Source organism: Macroventuria anomochaeta (genome assembly GCF_010093625.1).
Source record: "Macroventuria anomochaeta strain CBS 525.71 unplaced genomic scaffold BU25scaffold_15, whole genome shotgun sequence".
Taxonomy (NCBI): domain Eukaryota; kingdom Fungi; phylum Ascomycota; class Dothideomycetes; order Pleosporales; family Didymellaceae; genus Macroventuria; species Macroventuria anomochaeta.
Window position 1 is genome coordinate 199,562 of NW_022985376.1, and position 20,458 is coordinate 220,019.

A 20,458-nucleotide genomic window follows, 5' to 3' on the forward strand; every position below is an offset into this window, starting at 1 on the left:
AGTCGATCATGGTGAGTCTCTGCAAGCGTAGCGTCGCGCACCTTGACCACATGCTCTAGCAGCCTTACAGCGTCCTTGATCTGGCCATTTGCCCAGTAGGAAACACCAAGCTGATGCTGCGACGCTAGCCGCCCAGAGTCAGTCTCCGCAAGCGTATCATCTTTCACCTTGACCACATGCTCCAGCAGCCTCACGGCGTCCTTGATCTGTCCGTTTGCCCAGTAGGAAAAACCAAGTTCATGCTCAGACAGCAGGCGATCTGAATCATCCTCGTCCAACCCTTCTTTGCAACGATAGCATTCCTCCAGCCATCTCACTGCTTCAGGAACTCTGCCGTCGAAGCGTAGGCATCGCCCCACCCAAAAAGTCAGCTTGGCTCTGCTGTGAACATCAACAGATGTCTTCATGTCGAGTAGTCGCAGTGCATGCGGCATGTATCCTCTCCAGACGGCCTGGTTGGCGAAATCGTCGGTTGGGAAAACCTCAACAACATGCGCCATAGCCTGTTGCGCCACATCTGCAGCACTGCCATGCTTGTCTACCCAGACTCTGGTAGCCAGATGCACAAGTCGATGCAAGTCGTACCATTCTTCCCCTCCATCTACCTCACCAGTGTTGTTGCCTTCCCGTCTTGACACAAAAGAGTACCCGCAGAGTGTGCCGATAGCTTCTTCTATCCGCTCTTGTGACTGCACCTTCGGTAGCAGTGACTGTGGTATTGCCTTCCACTCGATGCACGACATAAATGCTAGGAGGTCTGCCGCCACCGTGTCATGCTCCCGAAGCTGACTGAACGACACTACCCACGTCGAGGCCACTGCGTTCGCCGAACCCTTGTAGCGTGTTTGGTCACGGAACTCTTTGCTCATTAGGCTGATAGTGTCTTGCTCCGTGTGTCTCAGCAGTCGCAGATATTTTGTGATAGTTGTTCTGTTCATGTTCAGGTACGCAGCAGCCTGAGCAATGGCCAGAGGAAGGCATGCCAACTCATCCAACAGCTCTTCGACTTCTTTGCGGTCCTCAGCGAGGCTCTTCTTGACCAGAGACTTCTCCAGAAAGTCCGTGGCCTCTGGTGTGTTCATAGACCCCAGCTCTAGAACGTCACCTCGTGTCAGCGATACGGCTAGCTCTTGCACCCGTGTAGTGAACACGGTCATGCCCTTTTCGCTCTCCGGTAGGTAGTCGATGATACCCGCACCGTACTCGGTCCCAAATAAGATGTTGTGATCATCTGCGTTATCGAGCACGAGCAGCCACGGTCCTGCCCGATCTGCACTCAGATACTCTTTCACCAGCTCTTTTGCGTCATATTCGCCTGTCTCCGCCTGACTGATGTGCAAAGCAGTTGCAACGGCCACACAGGCTTGCTCGAAGCTTTCCATGCTTAGCGCAGGCATCCAGAAGATAGAGACGGCTGACATGGTCTCTTTGACTGTATATGCGAACCGCAAGGCTAGCTGTGTCTTGCCAGTCCCACCAAGTCCCACAATTGACATCTTTTGGCAACCTGTACCCTCCAGCAGCGTCTGACTGAGCATCTCGAGTTCTTCTCTCCTTCCGACAAAGTATCGGTTCTTGGGAAATGGTATGTAGTAGGAGGGTTTGTGGGCAGCTGTAGGTCAGCGCAAACGGATCAGACACACACCAAGCTAGCTATATGGCTGCCTCTTTACGTACCGGGTGTATTGGTGGTGATGCGCCCTCCAAGACTCCCCGCTGACGCCTGTAGCTGGAATGACTCCTGTGAGTCTTCCGCGATCGCTTTTCGTAGCCTCTTGAAAGCATTGGTCTCACCTTCGCCATAGTTGAGGAACGTGAAGACCCCAAAGATACCCAGCAATGAGTACACCTTGTCTTCTTCACGCGTAGTTTGGCGCTTGTTCGACCAAGACAGGCGCTCCTCGACACTGAAGCTGTCCAATGGAGCTCCCGCAAGGGCGGGACAGGGGATGTTTGTGATCTCGTGAAGAACTTGCTTCAAGTCGTATCGGTCGCCTAGATATGTTCGATCTCCAGAGTAGAAGCTCACACGGCGCGGGGCAAGCAGTTCTTGGAGCGTCCAACCTCGAGTGAACCACCGGCTTTGCCGAAACTGCCCTTCCCAAGCGGGGATGCCGGGTGCACGATCCGTCGCTGGCTCAGCGCTGAATACATCTGTCAGAAGAACATAGCATCTACTTGCTTGTTGGTACCAGCGAAACATGGAGTTGATCGCATGCTGAAGTTCGACAGGATCTGCTTTGTTGATGCAGCACGTATCGACCCAGAAGTATCGCAGGCCGTCTTGCTGAGCTTGTTGTGCGCAGAACCTGATCTTGTCAAAGCCAGCCTTCCCACATCTGACATCTCTAGTGAACTCGTCGAAGGTGACCTCTTGACCGGGCAGCCAGGTGTGCGAGAGTATAGCGTAGGCGGGCACATTGTCAGCGCTCATCAAGTCCTCCGTGAGCGTGATCTTGCCGTCATGTTGTATCTCGAGCAGTCGCATCTCGTGATGGAGGAGCTCCGGTACTCAGTCACATCAGGCTGGACAGCATGGAAGCGCAACGGCCTGTCAGGTTGTTGGTTCGATCGTTGGCGCTCCCGTGTGCCGCCGTTAACGTTGATGGGTGCCGGCGTGTGCATGTGCATACATGAGAGAGGGAACTGACTGCCTCGCTTTACTGAGCATTAGGGTGGGCTATGGTGGCATTGGCCTGTGAGGGCGCTAGGAAGATGCTCGTCTGATAGGACGTGACGTTGCTAAAGATAGCCGGCGTGCGCCACAGCTTAGGCTGTTCTGACTTAGCGCGCAAGTGTAGTACTTGAACGATGTTTGTGGTTCTAACCGGTGGGATGTTCTACCCACAGGGAGGTTACTAAGTATGCGAACCTGCGGTCGTTTCAAGTACAGGATCAATGTGTTCTTGTTCTGTCTCTCCTCTAAAGGTCAAAAGGCTCGACAATCTACACTATGAGCAGTCTTCTCTCTTGTGCCCAGGACTTCGGCAATAGACAGCGCGTCCATATAATCCTGCTTGTTTCCTATTCTCTGATCTGTTACATCTCTGATCATCTTCTTCCGGAAGAAAAATCTTTGTCCTTATGCGGACAACACGCTGTCTGTCCTCCCCGCCACAAAATCTTGTGTTACAGATCTGGTTGCTTGTCACCGTCTCAAAAGTACTAGGTATCTCCTGCATGTCCTGCTTGTTCTTTGGCGCTCGAAAAGACTGAAACTCACTTGGCATGGGAGACTCTTTCCTCTTTCTGAAAGGTCATGACGCATTCAGTTCTGAAATTTCGGACTTCCTGAACGATATTTGACCGTAAGTCAAATTTGATGAGGAGCATGTCGTTGCGTATCCTAAAACAATATGAATTGCGGCAAATGCTCTGCCCGCATTTTTGGAGTAAGAATGCTGCCTCTCGCTTATTGTGCGCAAGCTTTCCTCGACTTTCTCCACGACCAGAGAACACGCTGTCTACTCAAAACAATGGTTAAACTCACTTGTGGAATTTCTGTTCTTGGGTTGACTACATTAGGCGGCGAGCCAACATACGACGCCAACTTCTTATCAGCCGTCTCCTTCCGCCGTCTGAGCGCAAGAACGTCACTGAGCTGCACACCTATGACCCAGCGGTCGCAGGTACGGACAGGGTTGTTGCGCCGCTGCTTGAAGCCAAGGGAGTGTTCTATGGCGGCGACAGGCAGTGGCGGCACGTTGATTGGTATGCGGGCACGAAGACAGAGAGAGCGGTTCAGGCCGTGCTTGATCTGGGTGGTGTGGTGTCTGACTCGAGTGCTGGAGCGCATATCCAGGGCAGTTTCCTGGCGAGAGAAGATACGGCGAACAATCAAGTCATGATTGGGGGCCATACGGTTGGGTTCGGATACTTGAAGAATACGGCAATCGATCAGCACTTCTTGGCGAGGAACAGGCAGTTTGATCTCTTCGATATTATGAAGGTGTACCCGGCATTGCTAGGATTGCTATTGATGAGGATACGGCGCTGATTGTGAATAGAACGATGCGGAGGTGTTTGGGAGTACTTATACTGCGTTCTATGATGGGGATTTCGGTCGAGGGAAGGGAGTGAGCTGAAGAATCTGCCGCCGTCTGAGTCAAGGTTATATCTCCTCAAGGCTGGCAATAAGTACGATCTGGGTTTGAGGAAGGTTGTCGAAGCTGAGACGATAGTCGAACAGAGCGAATTGTAGGAGACTAGTGGAACATTGGCGTCGACCCATGCGAAGCTCAGCTGCTAAGGATGGATTTCTTGAATGACATCTTTTCGATTGTATGAACCTTTGCAATGTGATAACTGTCAATGGGTATGATTGTGATGTATATTGGTGTGTTGTTGCTATCTCAGCAACGGGTTTGTTTGAAGGAAATCACCCTAACTAATTTGGGAGCACTAGTGGCAGATCCAGAGAGAACGGTGCTACGGAAGGTATACCCCGGCATCAACGATAACGATGGATACATTCCAAGATCCCGTGAACTAAGGCGTGCATGTACAACTGGCTGTCAAATAGCCATTCCCTCCGTGATAATTCCAATCCATCAAGGCTCCGTAATCCTCGGACTCTCAACCGCCACAACACGGAACTTGCTCCCATCAGCAAACGCCGCCTGATCCTCATCAATCTCCTTCCTGCGCGGACTACTCGCAAACTTCTCATTGAACGCTTGGAAATGCGCTTCGTCCCTCAACTCAACCGTAGTAATACAGTCGTAGTCGATAGTTGCCGCATCGCCAAAGAAAACAAGGGGTGGAGGGACTTCGTTTCCTTTAGCATCGGCTGGGTCGCGCTTGATGTAGTGGCGAGTGTGGCGGACAGGGGCTTGCTCGGCAAGTACCTCAAGGACAAGTGGGATGTGCTTGTTCTCGTAGTGGTCGACGAAGGCTTCGAGGCTCATGCCTGGTTTGCGGGTGACGAACATAAAGACTATGTAACCCATGATGGCGGTTTGAGATTCTGTTCCGAGGATTGATTGGATTGGTGAAGGGCTGAAGCTGACTACGTTGGACGTCAAATGTGTACCAGAAACCGTCTTATATCTCGCCTTCAACACCGCGGGCGAGTGAGTTTGACCTTATCTTGTGGCGTGATGCTCCGTAAAGATATAATGATACCCACAGTAAACTAGTACCCTTGTCAATCTTACCTGTAAGCTGACTGCCAGCTCATTTCAATTACGAAATTCCGGCGATTACGAGTCGTGAAAGTTTCGTTCTCGGTGACGTGAAAGCAAGCCTGCGATGCCAGAAAGCCTCGGTCATTCGTCATGCAAGGTAAGACTTGATGTATCGGCGGCTGCTTCGAAGATGAGGCACATGTTTGGTGGAGCATGTATTGCATCCGGTATGCCGCTGTGCGAATGCAAACCAGAGTCTGTGCAGCTAGTGTCAATTCCACAGGAATCGTGTATATCCTAATGTTGCAATATCATGTTTGGTGATGTTATCGTCTTCATGGAGCAGTCGCACCGCAACAGGCTGACGAAAATTAGCGTCGTCCACACAAACGTGCCTCGGCATCTTTCGGCTCTAACCGTCCAAGGAAGAGCAGAGAAGCAATCACAACGACTTCTTTGTATCAGCATCTCTCTGATTGTGTGCTCTGTAACAAATCTCAAGATAATCTCAGAAACTATTAATCACCATGACCATCGACATCGTAGCAGTCATCTCGCCCAAGGCTGGCTATGCAGACCGGGTACGCTACTCTCCGATCACAACCCTAACTTCACACAGTCCAGAGATAGACACTCTGACGTGTACCAAAGGTCGAAGAGCTTCTTCTCCAAGCAGCAAAAGCAGTCAAGGCCAATGAGCCCGGCACACTCAAGTACCACCTACAGCGCGAAACAAAAAGCGATGCGCCCGTGTTCGTCATGCTAGAGACGTATAGCTTCCACTCTGCCGAGCCCTTAAATGGAGGCGCTGACATTGAGCAGATACAAAGACCAAGCCTCCATAGCCGCGCACGCAAAGAGCCCCGACTTCAAAGCCCTAGGCAAGACTTTGAAGCAAGAAGACCTGCTCGCTGAGCCGATGAGAGTCATCTTCACAAAAGAGGCGGGCGGGTATGCGAGTAAGCTCTAAACCGTTCGAGGCTGAAGATGGTGGTTGTCGTTCGGGGCCTAAACTTTCAGCTGAGATTTGGGCCGATACATGTGTGTAGCCACAAAATAGTTACCGTGTAACCAGCACAAGTCAAACACAGATAACAATCAAAACATCGCCAACTAAACTGTAGATGTTACGTATGCGTATGCGATTGACCGCACTCCCAAAACCCCCTACAGCGACGCCTCGCACAGTGTATCTACCTCACTGTACGGACAAGGCACATCTCCCAACCTCCACCAATCTCAAGTGGGTCTCCCCGCGGATCATCTTTCAACACGTTCTCATTGGCCTTCCAAGCGCCCCGCAGCATCCCCCAACAGCACTGGTCCACTGGCAATTCACCCGTTTGCTGACAGGGTCCAACTTGGCTCAAGATCGTTGAAAGGTGAACGACTGCCACTTTGCTGTCCAGGAATTCATTTGTTCCTTTCAACGCAGATTGATGCAAACAAATCGTCATCCAGTATGAACACGACCCGTGACGCTCCATTGGAGCTGGATGCTAGGCCATTATGGTCGACGATTCTGGTGACGGGTATTGTTGCAGCGTTGGGCTACTTTGTAGTGAATCTGGTTCAGCGACGACGATTCTATAAAGATCTGGTATGCTCCGTCCTCTATGCTGCAAAGACCCCTAATCCTCCCATCCTTCACACAAGACCCCCAGGTCACGATGCTCCAGTTTGCTAATCCTTCCAGCCTAAACCACCGCACTCCTTCCTCTGGGGCCACCTCAAGTTCATGGGCGAGACCTTGGCCCTCCTGCCCAAGGACTGCCACGTTCAAGTCGCCGTAACAACCATGAGCCAGAAGTACAAGCTCCCCGGGATCTTCTACCTCGACCTCTGGCCGGTCGCTCCAAGCATCTGTGTCGTCACAGACCCCGACGTCGCGCTCCACATGACAGTGACACGGAACCACGAGAAGCACGCCGAGGAAAATCGGGCTGTCGATCCCATGATCGGCAAGGGCAACATTGTTACGGCTGAGGGCGCAAGGTGGAAAAAGATGCATAAGATGCTAGCTCCTGCGTTTGCGATCATGCATGTTACCAACCAGAGGCCGATGGTTGCTGAGACCGTGATGGAGTTTCGCGCCATCTTGAATAAGCTTGCTGAGACAGGCGAGGCCTTCGAACTCGAGAAGTACGTGGAGCGGCTCACACTAGACATTGTTGGTGAAGCGACGTTCGGTCACTCCCTTGGCGCTCAAACGATGGGCAGTTCTGTGATGCAGCATTGGGAAGAGATGAGTCGAGCTAACATGCAGACGCGGACGGGATGGCGGATCGATTTCGTAAGGAACTATCTGGCGAAGCAGAGACGGGAGACGGCGAAGATGAAGCTCGACGTCGCATTGGCTGAACTCGTTGAAAAGCGATTTGACTACGTCCAGAAAAATGATGTCAGCTTGGAGAAGCGGAAAGACAGCATCATCATGGACCTGATTCTGCGAGAGTATCTGCAAGAGACACATCAGGGTAGTCAGAAGCGTATGGATCCGGAGTTCCTGGAGGACGTGTTGACCCAGATACGAACGCTTGTTGTGGGAGGCACAGGCACGACGACGGACACGATCTGTTTTGCGTACATGCTCCTCTCAGCCCACCCAGAAGTTGTCCAAAGGCTGAGAGAGGAGCATGATCGAGTGTTCGTCTCAGGTATCGATGCCTCACACGACATCTTGTGCTCCGAGCCATACAAGCTCAACAGCTTGGAGTACACCACCAACGTTATCAAGGAAACGCTGCGCCTGTTTCCGGTGGGCTGTACGGCTCGCAGAGAGCACAGCGATGGCTTTCTTCCGTACGAGGGCCGACAATACACCACGAAAGGCTTCTTGATCTTGCCAATGCAGCACACGATGCACATGAATCCGGAGATCTTCCCAAACCCGAAGGCATTCGATCCGGATCGTTTCGCGCGTGAGGACTTCGTGCGCCATGCCTGGCGACCATTTGAGAGAGGACCCCGAGCCTGTTTGGGCCAACCGCTGGCTATGGACGAGATGAAGATCATACTGCTCTTGACAGTTAGGGATTTTGACTTCACATGCGTTGATCTCAAGCCAAACAAGACGCCTCGAGTGCTGTGGACAGACTTGGACCTGACATTCGGTGACCGCGCGTTCCAAGAATATGTGTTTGAGGCGAAACCAAGAGACCATATGCCAATGAGCGTGAAGAAGTCAGATTGGGCGTAGTGGTCGAGAAGGATTAAATACTGCCACGATCCATAGTTGCGAACCAGTCGATCAAAATTCTTAGCTCATGCTCTCCTTTGATTGAAGTGCCTCTCAACCGTCGTCGTGATCGAGGCCATTGAACTCAGTCAGGTCATCACTCATGATGTGCAAAATCTGGGAGAAAGTCCTGCTCTTCCAGCGCCCCATACCTTCCATGAGGTCGGCACAATGCAACAAGGTTTTGCGAGCCGCAGCATAGCCTCCCTCAAGAGTGACATTGCCCATGCTGATGGAGCCTCCGCTTTGAATGAACCGTGCAGCTGCTGAGTCCAAATCAGTTGCGCTAGAAGATTGCTTAGCGCTGGTCATGCCCAGGTCATGAACGTTCGTCCAGTCCACTGGCTCTGATAGCTCGTAGCTGGCGCTGTCAGTGTGCTCAAAGTCAGTCGCAGGGGATACGGTGAAGACGTAGAGCCCAAGGACCAATGCGGCGTGAAACAATGCAACGATACTGTGCGGATGGACGATATCGGAGACTTTACGGTCCGAGAGCAGCTTGTAGATATATGCTGCGTGGAGGATGGAGCGTCGTGCTGTCGAGGTTTGCGTCCACGTAGAAATATGTTCCAAGGCAGTCGCCGCTGGTCCGGCACCGGCTCGACCAGCTGCAAGCTCAAAATGTTGCATATTGGCGCCGAGTCGCATGCATAGTTTATGCCAAAGAACGATCGAGTTCAGGTCATGGATGGACCGGAAGCTCACGACGAGTGGCACTATACCACGGCTGCGTTCGTCCTCCGCAAAGATGCGCCACGGCTCGAGATGTTGATGATCGCTTTTGACGCCCAGCCTGTCATTAGCTTCCAACATCCGGAGTGAGATGAGACTAAGCTGGTTACACGCCAAGTCCAAGGATTGCGGGTTTGGCGCAGGAGCTAGATCAGGGTAGGGCGTGATGGCGTCGATGTGTGCTGTGGTTCCGCTGTTAACTAGGCGACTCCACGCTGTCGACGATTCTGCCTGGTATAAGCTCTGGTTTGTCACTGGATATACATGTACAAGCTCGGGGCGGATGATTGGTGAGCTTGACAGATGCCCTGACCACCAGCAATCTGCCTGAATCAAACCGTAGGTAGTCCTTTTGACGCATTCGATGTTGATCCAAGCGTTCCATCTATGCTCTTCATCGACTAAAGACCTCAGTAGTGTGCCAACATCAGTGCCATCGTTGACAGAGAAAAGACCCTGGTTTTGGGATACTGTGAGCAGCTCGATGTACAGCTCCTCCGCCAGGGAAATGCGGTTCTTCCTGCCTGTGATAGAGGCAAGGTTGAGAGCTAAGAGGCCAGTAACGATAGTACGCATGAGCCGCTGTGGCGGGTCCTCGCTTGAGCGCAACGAGCGCAGATCTGACAAGACAAGTTGTAGTAAACTAGGAAAGCTTTGAGTGACAAACTTTACAGCTCCTGCCGTACCAATGATGCTCAGTCCGACGAGGCACATTGAGAGCAGGAGTGGCCGAGGAGCTTTCTTAGCGGAGAACGTCGGTACATGGACAATTGGAAGTGTTGGATGGAAGTAGTTTTGGTACATTTCCAAGGCGATATCCAGGATCTCTGCCGGTGGAAACGGCAAGCTATTTCCCACTGCGGCTATGCTGTTGGCGCCGGCTAGACTTCCCCGATGGTCTAGTCGTGAATTGTCCACAAGATGTGCCTGGGCTAGTATATCTTGAAGAGACTTCCTGCAGAATTCATCTACGCACCATCGCGAGTTTCTTCGTTCATCATGGGACAGGTGTTGTTCGACCATATGCACTGTGTCATCGGAGACGATGTTTTGGCATCCGCGTGATGCAATATCTTGCCACAAGATGGGCATCAGGCGTGTCGTCCTTGATATCTGTGGTGGCCAGCAATTTGCGACCCTCGCAAATCGCTCCCGAGGGATCTTGGATGCTATCGACATAGCATCGGACGGGCTGCCTTGATCAATATTTGCATTCAAAGTAGGTTCATGGTAAAGCGTCTCCTCCATCTCTGGACGATGAGATCCGTTCGGTGTGTCCATGTTGCTATCTGGTGGGAAGAGCCATGATCGCAAAGAATTGGACGGGGTTTGAGCGAGCACCGATTGATGGCTCTGCATAAGATCGAAAGTCCATGGATCGAAGTTGCTAACATTTCCAGCTGGTGTGAAAGAGAGTGATTCCATAGACGGATCAATCGGTGGGCCTAAGTTGCTGTCATGATGTCCCGCTAGTTGGTAATTGTCAGGGTGCATTGAGCTGGGTGACGGCCACGATGGATATGCGGTAGGTTCAAGGTGTTGCGCTGCATTGATGAGAGCCTCCATACGGTGTCCGCTGCTTGCATGGATTGCCGGAGCATTCACGCCTTCTGGCAAAGGAATGTCTCCGCCTTGCAAGGAAGGCGCAGGGGTAGGACCGGCCATTTGCTTGGTGAGGTGGAATTGCGAAGTATGGCTTGCTCCATCTATGGCTTGAAGTGATCCATGGCCTTGCTCCTCATGCTCTTTTCTGCGATTCATCGCAGCCTGGTTGTGACCCTTGCAATGTCTGAACAAAACGTCGCTGTGCTGGCGCGTTAGACGGTGAACAGTAAAAAGCTGGCCAGACATTACCTTCTCGAAAAGCTTTTGTTGCATGTTGGGCACTCATATGGGCGCTCTTTGGTGTCTGTTCGGTTATTAGCCGCCTGTACTGATTCCGTGTACTGACCAGGGCCGGCATACGTGATCTTTCATGTCTCTTGAGATGCTCGAGTTTGGTGAATGTGCGATCGCACATGCTGCATTGTTTCAGCGCCATAGCCTAGCTCTTTCTCGGCTCTGTGAGCGACTCGTTGATTGAATGGCATGAATGGCGCGTAGTAACACGGTTTGACTGCGTAAGACAGTGAAGTCTGGCCTTGAAACAAGGATGTATCCGTGTCTGCAGTAAAGTTCGCGGGCTGAAATCGGATGCGGGGGGAAAGCGCGCTTTGCAGGGCTGACTAGGCCCAACTTGGTCGAGATGCGCTCATCTTTCCTGCCAAATCCCTGAATCCTCGCCGACTTCTACGCAGCACTCGCGCACCCGTTTCTGGACGATTGTCACCTTCATGCGCACTTATTTGAGATTGCGTGCATGTCTGGCCAGTTGACTAGCATTTGACTCTTATCTTTATCTGAACAGAGTTATATGATAGTGGGGCAAGAGCGATGGAGTCTCGAGAGCATGGCAGCAGGAGGATAATGGGAGGCCCAGAGTCTTAATGAGGCAGAAATGTAGTGGTATATGCGATGTCTACAACTCGTCTTTGTACACTTCCTCACTCCCCTCGTGTACTTCATCAGCTTCCTTATCCACGACATCAGCTTGCTCTTGCTTTCCAGACCCCATCCCTTTTCCAGCGCCGTTCTCCTCTTTCCATTCCTTTGCTACCTTGCTGTCTTTGCTTTCCTTTGCACCTTCCTTCCCCTTCGGCGTCTCTTCATCTTGATCCTCAGCTTCAATAATTCCCCTAAACTCCCTGCCCCTTGGTGTGTCAACAAGGTCAAGCTTCCAACCCTTCTTCCCAGCTAGCTTTCGCAGGTTGCCCTTCAGCTTCTCAACATCCTTGGGATCTGGGATATTCAGCCTCTTCATCTCCTCCTTGGACATTTGAGTACCGTCGCTGCTCGCTACAGTGCCTATATACGTCTCTTTGCCGCCACCAACGACGACTGTTTTCTCAATGACCTTGCCTTCGCTACCAACGAGGGCTTGTGCGCCGACTTCGATGCCGTCGATGATGGGCCCGCGCTTTGTAGAGCCTTGGAGGCCATCGGTTATGTCTCGCAGAGGATTTGTGTTCGCCTTATCTTCGGATTCGGCTAGAGCAAGGAGGTCTTCTGTCTCGCGAATCTTGGCTTCGAGGGCGGCAGCGGTCCATTCGTCGACGTCTGCTGCAGGGATGACAGCCTGGCAAGTGATGGGGTGCGCAAGATTCTTCTGCGGAGGCAGGAAGGCGACGTCGTGGCAGAGACGGGGCGTGTCTATGACCATGAGATAGGAGCAGGTGCTCGTCTCCTTGATCATGGCGATTCTGTCGGCGGACTGAGGGTTGCAGTGGAACTGGGTCGATATTAGTAGATGTCTGAAGTAGGCGTGGGAGCAGCTTACCTGCACATCGATCTTGCGCGGCTTGCCAGTCAGGTCGCACTCGGTCCCATCTGACAGGCGCTGCACCATGTACCGGCTGGAGCCCTTCGACTCTAGGCGTGGAATCTCCAGCGCCTTCTCCTCTTCGTCTGGCGCATTGCCCTCGTCGTCAAAGGCATCCTTGCTACCCTGCTCGTTGCCCAGTGTTTTGGGCGTGTCTTCCTTCTTGCGCCTGTCTTCCTTGGAGAAGCGACCAAGCACGAAGCTATGGACACTCGTATCCTCGACAGGTGGGTAGATAGGCACACCGCGGCTTGGAGGCAGCTGATGAAATTGCTTGACCTCGTCCTTGTAGCAGAAGCTGTAACTCCACCACCCGCTCAGGTAGTAGATGCAGCTCCCGCGCATGCCCTCCAGCAGCTCCCACCCTCGGTCTGTTGCGCGCACCAGCTCCTTCTCCTCCTCGGCCTTTGCCTCCTCCGCACTTGTAGTATTGTTCTGTGGCACATCGTCCGGTATTATAGGTATGCTGCATAGGTATCGTTGGCCCTCCAGAACCACAGCTTCGTATGTGACCGGTAGCGCATTGTCGGCGGTTGGTGCATCTACGAAAGGTTGCTCGTGCTTAGAGAGCTCCTGTGTGTGCTGCGAGTTTGGCGTGCCTGTGCTGGAGCTGCTGAGCGGCGTGGAGGCTTGCTGGTTGAGGAGTGCAGTCGCACTGTCTTCTAGTATAAATGTGTCCGGCCATGCAACTTTGTACTGAAGGTTGTGAGCTCGTGCACATGTGCTGGTCTGGGTGGTATGCCGTCATACCTGTGGGAACGCAAGCAGATCGTCAAAAACGCTGAAGGCTTGCTGATGAGCAAGCGCAAGGCGCAAGACCGCCGGTAAGGCCCAGAAGTTCCTCATCATGACTTATTTAGAGGTGCAGGACTGAAGCGTGGAATGAGCTAGAGCTGTAGCTGGGTTGGAGACAGATGTCACTTCCGGGAGCTGACGCGCTAGCCTCAGATTGGTGGACCACGACATCCTGCATCTTGAACGACAGACAATGTAGATTGGTATGTATTGATCGTGATTTACTATATACCCTATTCTCCATAGGCTATACCGTCTCAAGATTCTACATTCTGAGGCTGCGAATGCTGCACTATGCCGCCCTAATCTGGCCCTAATATGGCCCTAATCGTCTCCCTCATCTGTAGATCCCAACGCCAATGCATGCTACATAGCGAACAAGAAGACACACAGTAGATTATGAGAACCGCCAACGCCCGCTAGTAATTCAAATGGATATCGTGTAAAAGTACAAGAGGGATTAGGCAAGGATGTTCTTGCTGCACGGTGCCTTCCAATACTCCCCAGCACTTCGTGCTAGCTTACTGCTTGAGGACTTGGAAGCTATTGTTGGCAGGCCTTGGGTCCTTGCCAGATCCCAAATGGAACTCGCAGCGGAACTTGAGGCATTCCGTGCCACGCGAATCCTGGTACACCTGGACGATGTCGCCAGTGTGTAGATGTCCAAACAGCGCTCTGCCTTTCTCGTCCTTTTGCTTGAGGTGCTTGCCGTTGACCGAGATACCGTGGGTCGCGCAAGTCCAGATGCCCACGTTTAGCTTCTCAAGGCTTGTCCAGTCTTTGTTCTTCTGAGACAGTTCCTGGACTGTCTCGGCACTGTCGCCACCTGAGGAGTACCAGAAGATAATAAAGGCAGTCTTGGGAATGCGGGTGTCCCGACTCTGGTCGTATACAATCGTGTTATTTGCGAGACGTCCCCATGATGTCTTGCTTTTGTCAATGTTGAGAACAAGGTTCGGCGCAAATGAGTCGGGAGTAGCTACCAGCTTGCCCAACCGCCTCGGTGGAGGTCTGATGTCAAGCTCGGCTGGCACAGATGGCACTTCTGCAGATGGCGATGGCACTTGCGCTTCGCCTGTCTGCGATCCACTTGCGATGCTGCTGCTCGTGTTTGATCCCCTCGTTGTATCCTCGTAGGCCGAGGCACCAGCTGTTGCCTCTTTCTGAGCTCCAACGAAGTCGAAGCCGCTCACTCGTGACGCGTATTCTAGATTGTGTGTATTGGGATCAAGGGGGTCATAGTAGTAAGAGGCTGTCACCGGAAGGCTAATTTGACGATTCGACGCAGACGGTCGTGCTTTTGGAGTCGGCTCACTGATTTGGCTGGCAAACTTGGAGGACTGCTCAAGTGAGTTGTGCTGAAGCACGTCCGGCGTGCGAGGTGTGGCTGGCTCGTTCGGACTGTAGACTCCAGATCCAGGCGTTGCTGGTGAAGTCATGTTCATCTCTCGCACAAGCGACTCAGTGCCCAAGAGGCTAGGTGAAGAGAAGCCTCCATCAAGATGTGGAGGAGCACTGAATGGAACCTCGCGCTCAACTCCACTTGCAGTATGACTGAAGATAGGTGCGCTATCGCGGTAGTCGGAGTCGGTAGTTTTGGGTTGCGAGAGTGCTTCTTGTGCATGGTTGTGTAGGATGCCAGACCTTTGCAAGGCAGACTGACCGATCTCACCAAAGAGCCTTGGCCGTCGAGGTGTAGGCATGACCTTGAAGCTTTCTTCTTCGTCGATGATGTGTTCAGATTGGAAAGAAGCATCCACACTGGATTCTTCATCGTGGTCGCGCACCTGATTCCGCGGGTACAGAGGGTCCGCACGTATGCGCTTCGTTTGTCTGCTTTCACCAACAAGCGCGATCAGCTCATCGTCCACGTCTGCTTCGTCATCTGACTCAGGTATCTCGTCCTCTTCAAGCTCGCCGCCGATGCTCAATTGCGACAGTTGTTGTTCGGCTTCCTCTTCCTCTTCCTCGACAATTGACTGAAGTACTGGGTCAGGTGGAATGGCGGCGCCTTCCTTCAACCAGGGGTGGCTGAGACAGGCGCGAGCGTCAGGTCTCTCAGAAGGGTCTGTTCGGAGCATTTGCATGAGAAGGTCGATACACAGTGGAGACACTCCGACTCGCTCAAGCGGTGTAGGCTTCAGTGGAGTGGTGGTAATGTTGTCGTACATCGCCTGGCCGGTAGCATCGGCGATGCCCTTGAAAGGCGGCTCACCACAAAGTGCATACCACAGGACGCCGCCGAATGACCAGATGTCCACAGACGAGCTATACTGGTGGTACTGTTTTGCTCCTCGTCGTCTCTTGGTGCCTTTGGACTCCCCATAGTCAGGGAACACCTCGGGAGCGCAATACAACAAGGTACCGCAGAACGTCTTGAGGAAAGTCTCTTCGTGCTTAACCACTTTCGAGAGGCCAAAGTCGGACAGCTTGACCTTAAGTGGGTCGACGTCAGCGATGAGAATGTTGTCCGGTTTGATGTCGCGATGCGTGATCTGTGAGCGATGGAGGTAGGTAAGGGCGCTCAAAACCTGCTGGCCAATAGTTCGGACCAATGACTCGCTCATTGGGCCATTTTGATTGAGGTAGGCCTGGAGGTCGCCGTGGCGCACGTATTCCATGATGATGTACAAGTAATCGCCTTGGTCGTGATACTCCACAAACTCGACGATGTTGGGATGTCGCAGGCCCTGCATGATTCTCATTTCGTTGTCGATCTTCTTGTCGAGCTGACCATTCTTCATGAAGCGGCGCTTCTCTAACTCCTTCGCTGCAAGCAGCTTGCCTTCCATCTTTGTGGCCAGCTGGTGGACAGTCGCGAAGGCTCCTTTGCCAATTATACCTGATACAGATGAGTACATCACCTGAAGAAGGGTTATTCAGCAACATACCAACAATGTTGTAGTTCGTTCCACCGTCCCACTTCATCGTTGGGCCGCCGTAATTCTTGCCAATGCGCTGAACAGCTTGGTAGCGTTAGTACTGCATCGACGGCAAAGCGGGTACAGACTGACCTTTGGTCTTGTCGTCGCCTTTCGCGCAGTCGGCAATAAATTCTCGTAAGTTCTCCCGGAAGCGATCGATGTGTGACACACGCGATGGTACGCGCACGACAAACTTGATCATCTCAGCATCGTTGGAACTCTGAATGCATATGATGGATCCTGAGCCGATCATGCGTATTCTGCTGAAACGCTTGTCCTTGTGTTTCAGCAGCTGGTCGTCGACAATGGTACCATTAGTCGACAGATCTTCTATCATTAGTATGCCGTCTAGGTTGAGATAGATACGAAAATGCTGGTTGCTGATGCGCTTGCCGGAATCCTGACCAAAAACGATGTCGGCACTGTTTGGGTTTCGCCCAAAGATGAAGCCTAGGTCCTTGAATCGCAGAGTCCGCGCAGAAGACATACGCAGAGCCAGATCAGCACCTGCCCTCGAGCTCTGGCCTACCCTCTCTCCGTTTCCATTTATGATGATTGTCTCCTGTTCCTCAATGTTGGTAAGAGATGCGTTCATCGAATCAGGGTCGAGAGAGTTGCGGAAGAGCACGTGCTGAGGACGGGACTCGGCAGTGTTTTCAACGATTTTGATCGCAGAAGGCGTCGCAGGATGCAGTATCACGAGCACATCAGCGATGTCGCCATCGTTGAGCCCTGAGTTATTCCTCCCCAATCGACGTGGGTCGAGAACCTGCTGTGTGGACGGTTGTGTCTGCGACATGGTGCGTGAATGATGGTATGGCGGCTGGAGAGCGACGGAATGGGTCGAGAATCCCGTGCGACAAGTGCTATGGAGCGTTGCGACAAATTGCTGTGTCGCAGTATGGTCGATCTATGAGTGCAAAGTCTAGGTGGTGTTCGGCTTGCGCAGGGGTGGGTTTGGGGGTGTGTTGACAGGCAGTGAAAGCTGCGGCTGACCGTCTCTATGTCTGCCTGCGCCGAGTTTCCTTGCAGTCACTCTGACCGATGGTTTCACGCTGTGTCTTCCAAGCTAATGGGACATAACAACACCGCCAATGCCTGCAGCACTGCGTCGAGCTCTTGACTTAGAGCTTTCCTATGCAGTACGATCCCTGGCTGACTGATAGGCCCGTCCCAGCTTCACCAAGACCCTGACCCAAACAATTCACTGTAGACCACCAATGACGTATTTCTCTTTACTGCTCTATATCGTATATTCTCACAGCGGTTACGGTCGTATGAGATTTGCCTTATCGCAGGTGAGGTAGCTATGGGTTGGAGTTGCGCGGAACTTTCAAGACGTCGAGCGAAGGTTTGGCGTGGGTGTAGCGATGACTTTATATGGTCGAGTGTCGCGAGGCAGACGTTTGCCTTGTCTAAGAGAACGTGTGGGGGGGGGGGTTCGACGCGGAGGGTTGCCCTGGGAACAAGAATGTCGCTGCAGCTTCAATTGTCAGCAGGAGCGGTCCTGGTAGAGCGTTTCAGGTAAGAAGCTGCAATTGCTGCAAGAGCAATGACGTACGATGCGAAAAACAGCAACAAGAACACCGCGGCCGTCGTAGGGAGTGAAGGAGAGCAACCCTCAGTGTTCGGTGCCGTGAGACATTCCAGAGCTACTCAACGCTGATTGGTCAGCTTCGAAACTTTATCTCAAGCAAGGACCACGACAGGCAGCACCCATCGCCACGCAATCACGTTTTTGAATGACTCGCGGCGTACCAACGCGTCAAACTGCAGAACGACGCGTAGAATCCTTCTGTCAAATTGTTTCATACGCCACTGACAGATATCGGTGTTGCTAACGGCGTGGCTTCACCCATGTCACGACAAAAGCAAGGAGCATACTCATGAGGTGTTCGAAAGCATGAGATGTCCAGCCAACCTACAGACGCACTCAACTCAAAGATGGACAGCAGTTCGCGTTGCACAAGAGTTCTATCGCTGTGGCTAAACGAGCGTAACTTCTTCCCACTCTCCATCAAGCTCCACATTTCCACGGTCCATCATGCCCTACACATAGCAATCCCCCACAATCTCACAGTCATTTGGATTGCCACCTTCCTGTTTGTGCAGAACGGATGGCGTCCTTCCAGCTTCTAGGAGATAAAATCGATCCCCAACTGCAGTTTGCGTCGGTCCAAGACCTACATACTTGTCACTCATGATCAACCGCCGTGACAGCGTAGCCGCTATGACTGAATCACTTGTCATCCATGTGTTGTGCCATGGGGGAGGGTAGCAAGATGCGGGAAGGGCACACGTCTCGCACAACCTCTTTCTGATCCTTTCGAGGAGGTCCTCCCACTGTGCATCCTTCCAAGATTCCCCTAGGTCGTCAAACCATACTTCGCACTCGACACTGTCCTCAACGACTTCGTCCTTAATAGGGTCGGCGAAAACTCGGGGCTCTGCCACTAACTCCTCACACTGGCTAATCCCGCTCTGGCCCTTGTGTGGTATTCCACACGCACATAGTTCCTGCCGCCTCTGGTGGTTGGTCTTGTGGGGGAATCCAACCCATGTATCTGGGGCCATAGCTTCAGGGCGGCCCTGTAGGCCCTCGCAGCATCTGACCAAACAGATCGCTCCATGTCCAGCGCTCTGTTGCTTTGAAGACTCTATGCTAAGAATAGTAGTTCGTCCGCGTTTTTCGCTCGTCGAATACCACCTTCTGATGGATGTGCACAGATCACATCTGCGCATATCAGCCTGCAAAATCGCTCGTCCATCCCCGGTGCGATCAGATAAAGATGTGTGACATAGTCAGACCACCACTTGCTGAGTGTGTCTTGACAGCAGTCTGCATCATCCCCCCACATGACTTCACCAACATATATGATCTCTCCGAAAGCAAGACCTCGGGTTATCAACTTAATATCTCTATCTCTCCGAGCTCGTTGGCCGATACTGTTGCTCGCCGGACAAGTACTGTAAAGGTTTACGGTCGGTGCCCGGATGTCGTACGTAAAACCGCCCGGAGCACTCCAGCCGGAAGCCCACGAGGGCAGGTCGCAACGAAATTTTCTGCCCAATTCTGTACTGAAAACGGAAAAAGATTTTGGTGTGTGGATACGATGCACTGTCGCTCGGCAAAAGGCTTCTCGCTCAATGTGTAGTCCGGCAGCATGGGTACGGGCCTCTTTTCCAGCAGATCGACTAGACTCAGCAATGCATACACCTTGTCCCTTAAGTCTGATGCTTGCCTATCACGGAACTTTCGCAGCCAATTCAAGAGTAAGATGCTTCTCTTACCGGAATTGGGGTTATACCGATTGTGAAAGCGAAGTTCCTCGATGTCATCGATTCATTGACCGAAATTGTGTAGCACCTTTGCTTGGTCTCGTGGCAGTGCTGTAATAAGATCTGAACAGCAACCTTTACTATGTTCGATGTACTGTCGTGCAGCCCTTCTGAACACACTCCAAGGCGCCGAGAACGTCCCGTAAACGATATCTACATCGGGTGGCAAAGCGATTTCTTAGATGACCCAGATTCGATTTCATCATGGAGTGGATGGTGGATGCATGAACCTCCTCAACGCTTCAATCAATTACCTTTGCTCACGCTCCAGTTTGAAAGAACCGGCCAATTCTTTGTGTCGACCATTGTCTTCCTCCTCGCATCTCGTTATGTTCAGTCCTGGAGTCGAGCTCAGATGTTCACCCAAGCTCATGTTTTTCAAGAGCATGAACACATCAAAGGCGCCATACTTCTGCCGCGACATATCATCGTTTGCTTGTATCGCCTCGTTCACGAGTGGGTCATCAGTCCGATCGAATCCACGGGGGTAGGAGGTTCAGCGACTGTTGCTGGACCGTCTAGTCGATCGCTAAGATAAACAACGCCTTTCACGCACTTTCTTTGGATATTGCCCATGAGCTTCACCTGCCCAGTCCTTTCTACCACATCTTCCTGGTTGGTACACAGCGCGTCAACCCACAATATCAGTCCCTCTGGATATCGTTGGTGAAGATGTCTCAGCGCGCTTTCGAGGTTGACAGTTACGCTATAAGGCTTCCTATTTACAGTAATGATTGGGAGCCGTTTAACGTTCCTGTAACCCCAAACATATGACAAAGCCTTGTAATGCGCATTTTCATGATGAACATTGACTAGTCTGCAACGTATCCGATTGCTCCAGGCACCGGGCAAAAGCTCGATCAATCGGATTTGATCAGGCGGAAGG

The 20,458-nt window shown here is 52.3% G+C and overlaps 9 protein-coding genes across 9 annotated transcripts in view; 4 read left to right on the plus strand and 5 right to left on the minus strand.

Annotated features, from left to right (window-relative positions):
• The window catches only part of BU25DRAFT_44806 (HET-domain-containing protein), a 3,652-nt gene extending 951 nt beyond the window's left edge, over positions 1-2,701 (minus strand). The window contains exons 1-2 of the mRNA XM_033709578.1: positions 1,678-2,701; positions 42-1,612 (exon numbers count right to left, since the gene is read on the minus strand). Coding sequence (XP_033562012.1) covers positions 42-1,612; positions 1,678-2,488 — 2,382 coding nt within the window. The 5' untranslated portion in view covers positions 2,489-2,701. The remainder of the gene's footprint in view (positions 1-41; positions 1,613-1,677) is intronic.
• A 155-nt stretch (positions 2,702-2,856) lies between these two features.
• BU25DRAFT_44818 (uncharacterized protein) lies at positions 2,857-3,263 on the plus strand. The gene has a single exon (XM_033709589.1). The coding sequence runs from the start codon at positions 2,954-2,956 to the stop codon at positions 3,167-3,169; it is 216 nt and encodes a 71-aa protein (XP_033562013.1). The 5' UTR covers positions 2,857-2,953; the 3' UTR covers positions 3,170-3,263.
• Positions 3,263-4,221, plus strand: BU25DRAFT_44829 (uncharacterized protein). Its single transcript, XM_033709594.1, has one exon. The coding sequence runs from the start codon at positions 3,357-3,359 to the stop codon at positions 3,846-3,848; it is 492 nt and encodes a 163-aa protein (XP_033562014.1). The 5' UTR covers positions 3,263-3,356; the 3' UTR covers positions 3,849-4,221.
• A 30-nt stretch (positions 4,222-4,251) lies between these two features.
• BU25DRAFT_410476 (uncharacterized protein) lies at positions 4,252-4,921 on the minus strand. Its single transcript, XM_033706302.1, has one exon. The coding sequence runs from the start codon at positions 4,905-4,907 to the stop codon at positions 4,551-4,553; it is 357 nt and encodes a 118-aa protein (XP_033562015.1). The 5' UTR covers positions 4,908-4,921; the 3' UTR covers positions 4,252-4,550.
• A 656-nt stretch (positions 4,922-5,577) lies between these two features.
• On the plus strand, positions 5,578-6,234 carry BU25DRAFT_410477 (ABM-domain-containing protein). Its single transcript, XM_033706303.1, has 3 exons — positions 5,578-5,707; positions 5,778-5,896; positions 5,949-6,234. Exons 1-3 carry the CDS (start codon positions 5,654-5,656, stop codon positions 6,094-6,096), a joined length of 321 nt encoding a protein of 106 aa, XP_033562016.1. The 5' UTR covers positions 5,578-5,653; the 3' UTR covers positions 6,097-6,234.
• Positions 6,235-6,552: 318 nt separating this feature from the next.
• Positions 6,553-8,325, plus strand: BU25DRAFT_367227 (cytochrome P450; the record flags this gene model as incomplete). Its single annotated transcript, XM_033703863.1, has 2 exons — positions 6,553-6,726; positions 6,823-8,325. The coding sequence occupies exons 1-2, from the start codon at positions 6,589-6,591 to the stop codon at positions 8,323-8,325; spliced, it is 1,641 nt and encodes a 546-aa protein (XP_033562017.1). The 5' UTR covers positions 6,553-6,588.
• Positions 8,326-8,418: 93 nt separating this feature from the next.
• Positions 8,419-11,223, minus strand: BU25DRAFT_439792 (uncharacterized protein; the record flags this gene model as incomplete). Its single annotated transcript, XM_033709124.1, has 3 exons — positions 11,062-11,223; positions 10,951-11,005; positions 8,419-10,900 (listed from the first exon to the last, which is right to left on the minus strand). Exons 1-3 carry the CDS (start codon positions 11,135-11,137, stop codon positions 8,419-8,421), a joined length of 2,613 nt encoding a protein of 870 aa, XP_033562018.1. The 5' UTR covers positions 11,138-11,223.
• A 391-nt stretch (positions 11,224-11,614) lies between these two features.
• Positions 11,615-17,032, minus strand: BU25DRAFT_340693 (Pkinase-domain-containing protein; the record flags this gene model as incomplete). Its single annotated transcript, XM_033702823.1, has 8 exons — positions 11,615-12,424; positions 12,473-13,210; positions 13,265-13,365; positions 13,579-13,633; positions 13,724-13,808; positions 13,835-16,151; positions 16,201-16,275; positions 16,324-17,032. 8 exons carry the CDS (start codon positions 17,030-17,032, stop codon positions 11,615-11,617), a joined length of 4,890 nt encoding a protein of 1,629 aa, XP_033562019.1.
• Positions 17,033-20,022: 2,990 nt separating this feature from the next.
• BU25DRAFT_340873 (uncharacterized protein) lies at positions 20,023-20,442 on the minus strand (the record flags this gene model as incomplete). The annotated part of the gene is made up of 1 exon (XM_033702832.1): positions 20,023-20,442. A coding segment is annotated over one exon (420 nt), but the record flags the coding sequence as incomplete, so codon positions are not given.
• Positions 20,443-20,458: the final 16 nt, after the last annotated feature.

Coding starts and splice junctions, on each gene's coding strand:
- BU25DRAFT_410477 (XM_033706303.1), top strand. CDS start 5,654: ATGACCATCGACATCGTAGCAGTCATCTCGCCCAAGGCTGGCTATGCA. Junction 5,708..5,777: donor AGGCTGGCTATGCAGACCGG/GTACGCTACTCT, acceptor CGTGTACCAAAG/GTCGAAGAGCTTCTTCTCCA. Junction 5,897..5,948: donor GTGTTCGTCATGCTAGAGAC/GTATAGCTTCCA, acceptor GACATTGAGCAG/ATACAAAGACCAAGCCTCCA.
- BU25DRAFT_44818 (XM_033709589.1), top strand. CDS start 2,954: ATGAGCAGTCTTCTCTCTTGTGCCCAGGACTTCGGCAATAGACAGCGC.
- BU25DRAFT_410476 (XM_033706302.1), bottom strand. CDS start 4,907: ATGAGCCTCGAAGCCTTCGTCGACCACTACGAGAACAAGCACATCCCA.
- BU25DRAFT_44829 (XM_033709594.1), top strand. CDS start 3,357: ATGAATTGCGGCAAATGCTCTGCCCGCATTTTTGGAGTAAGAATGCTG.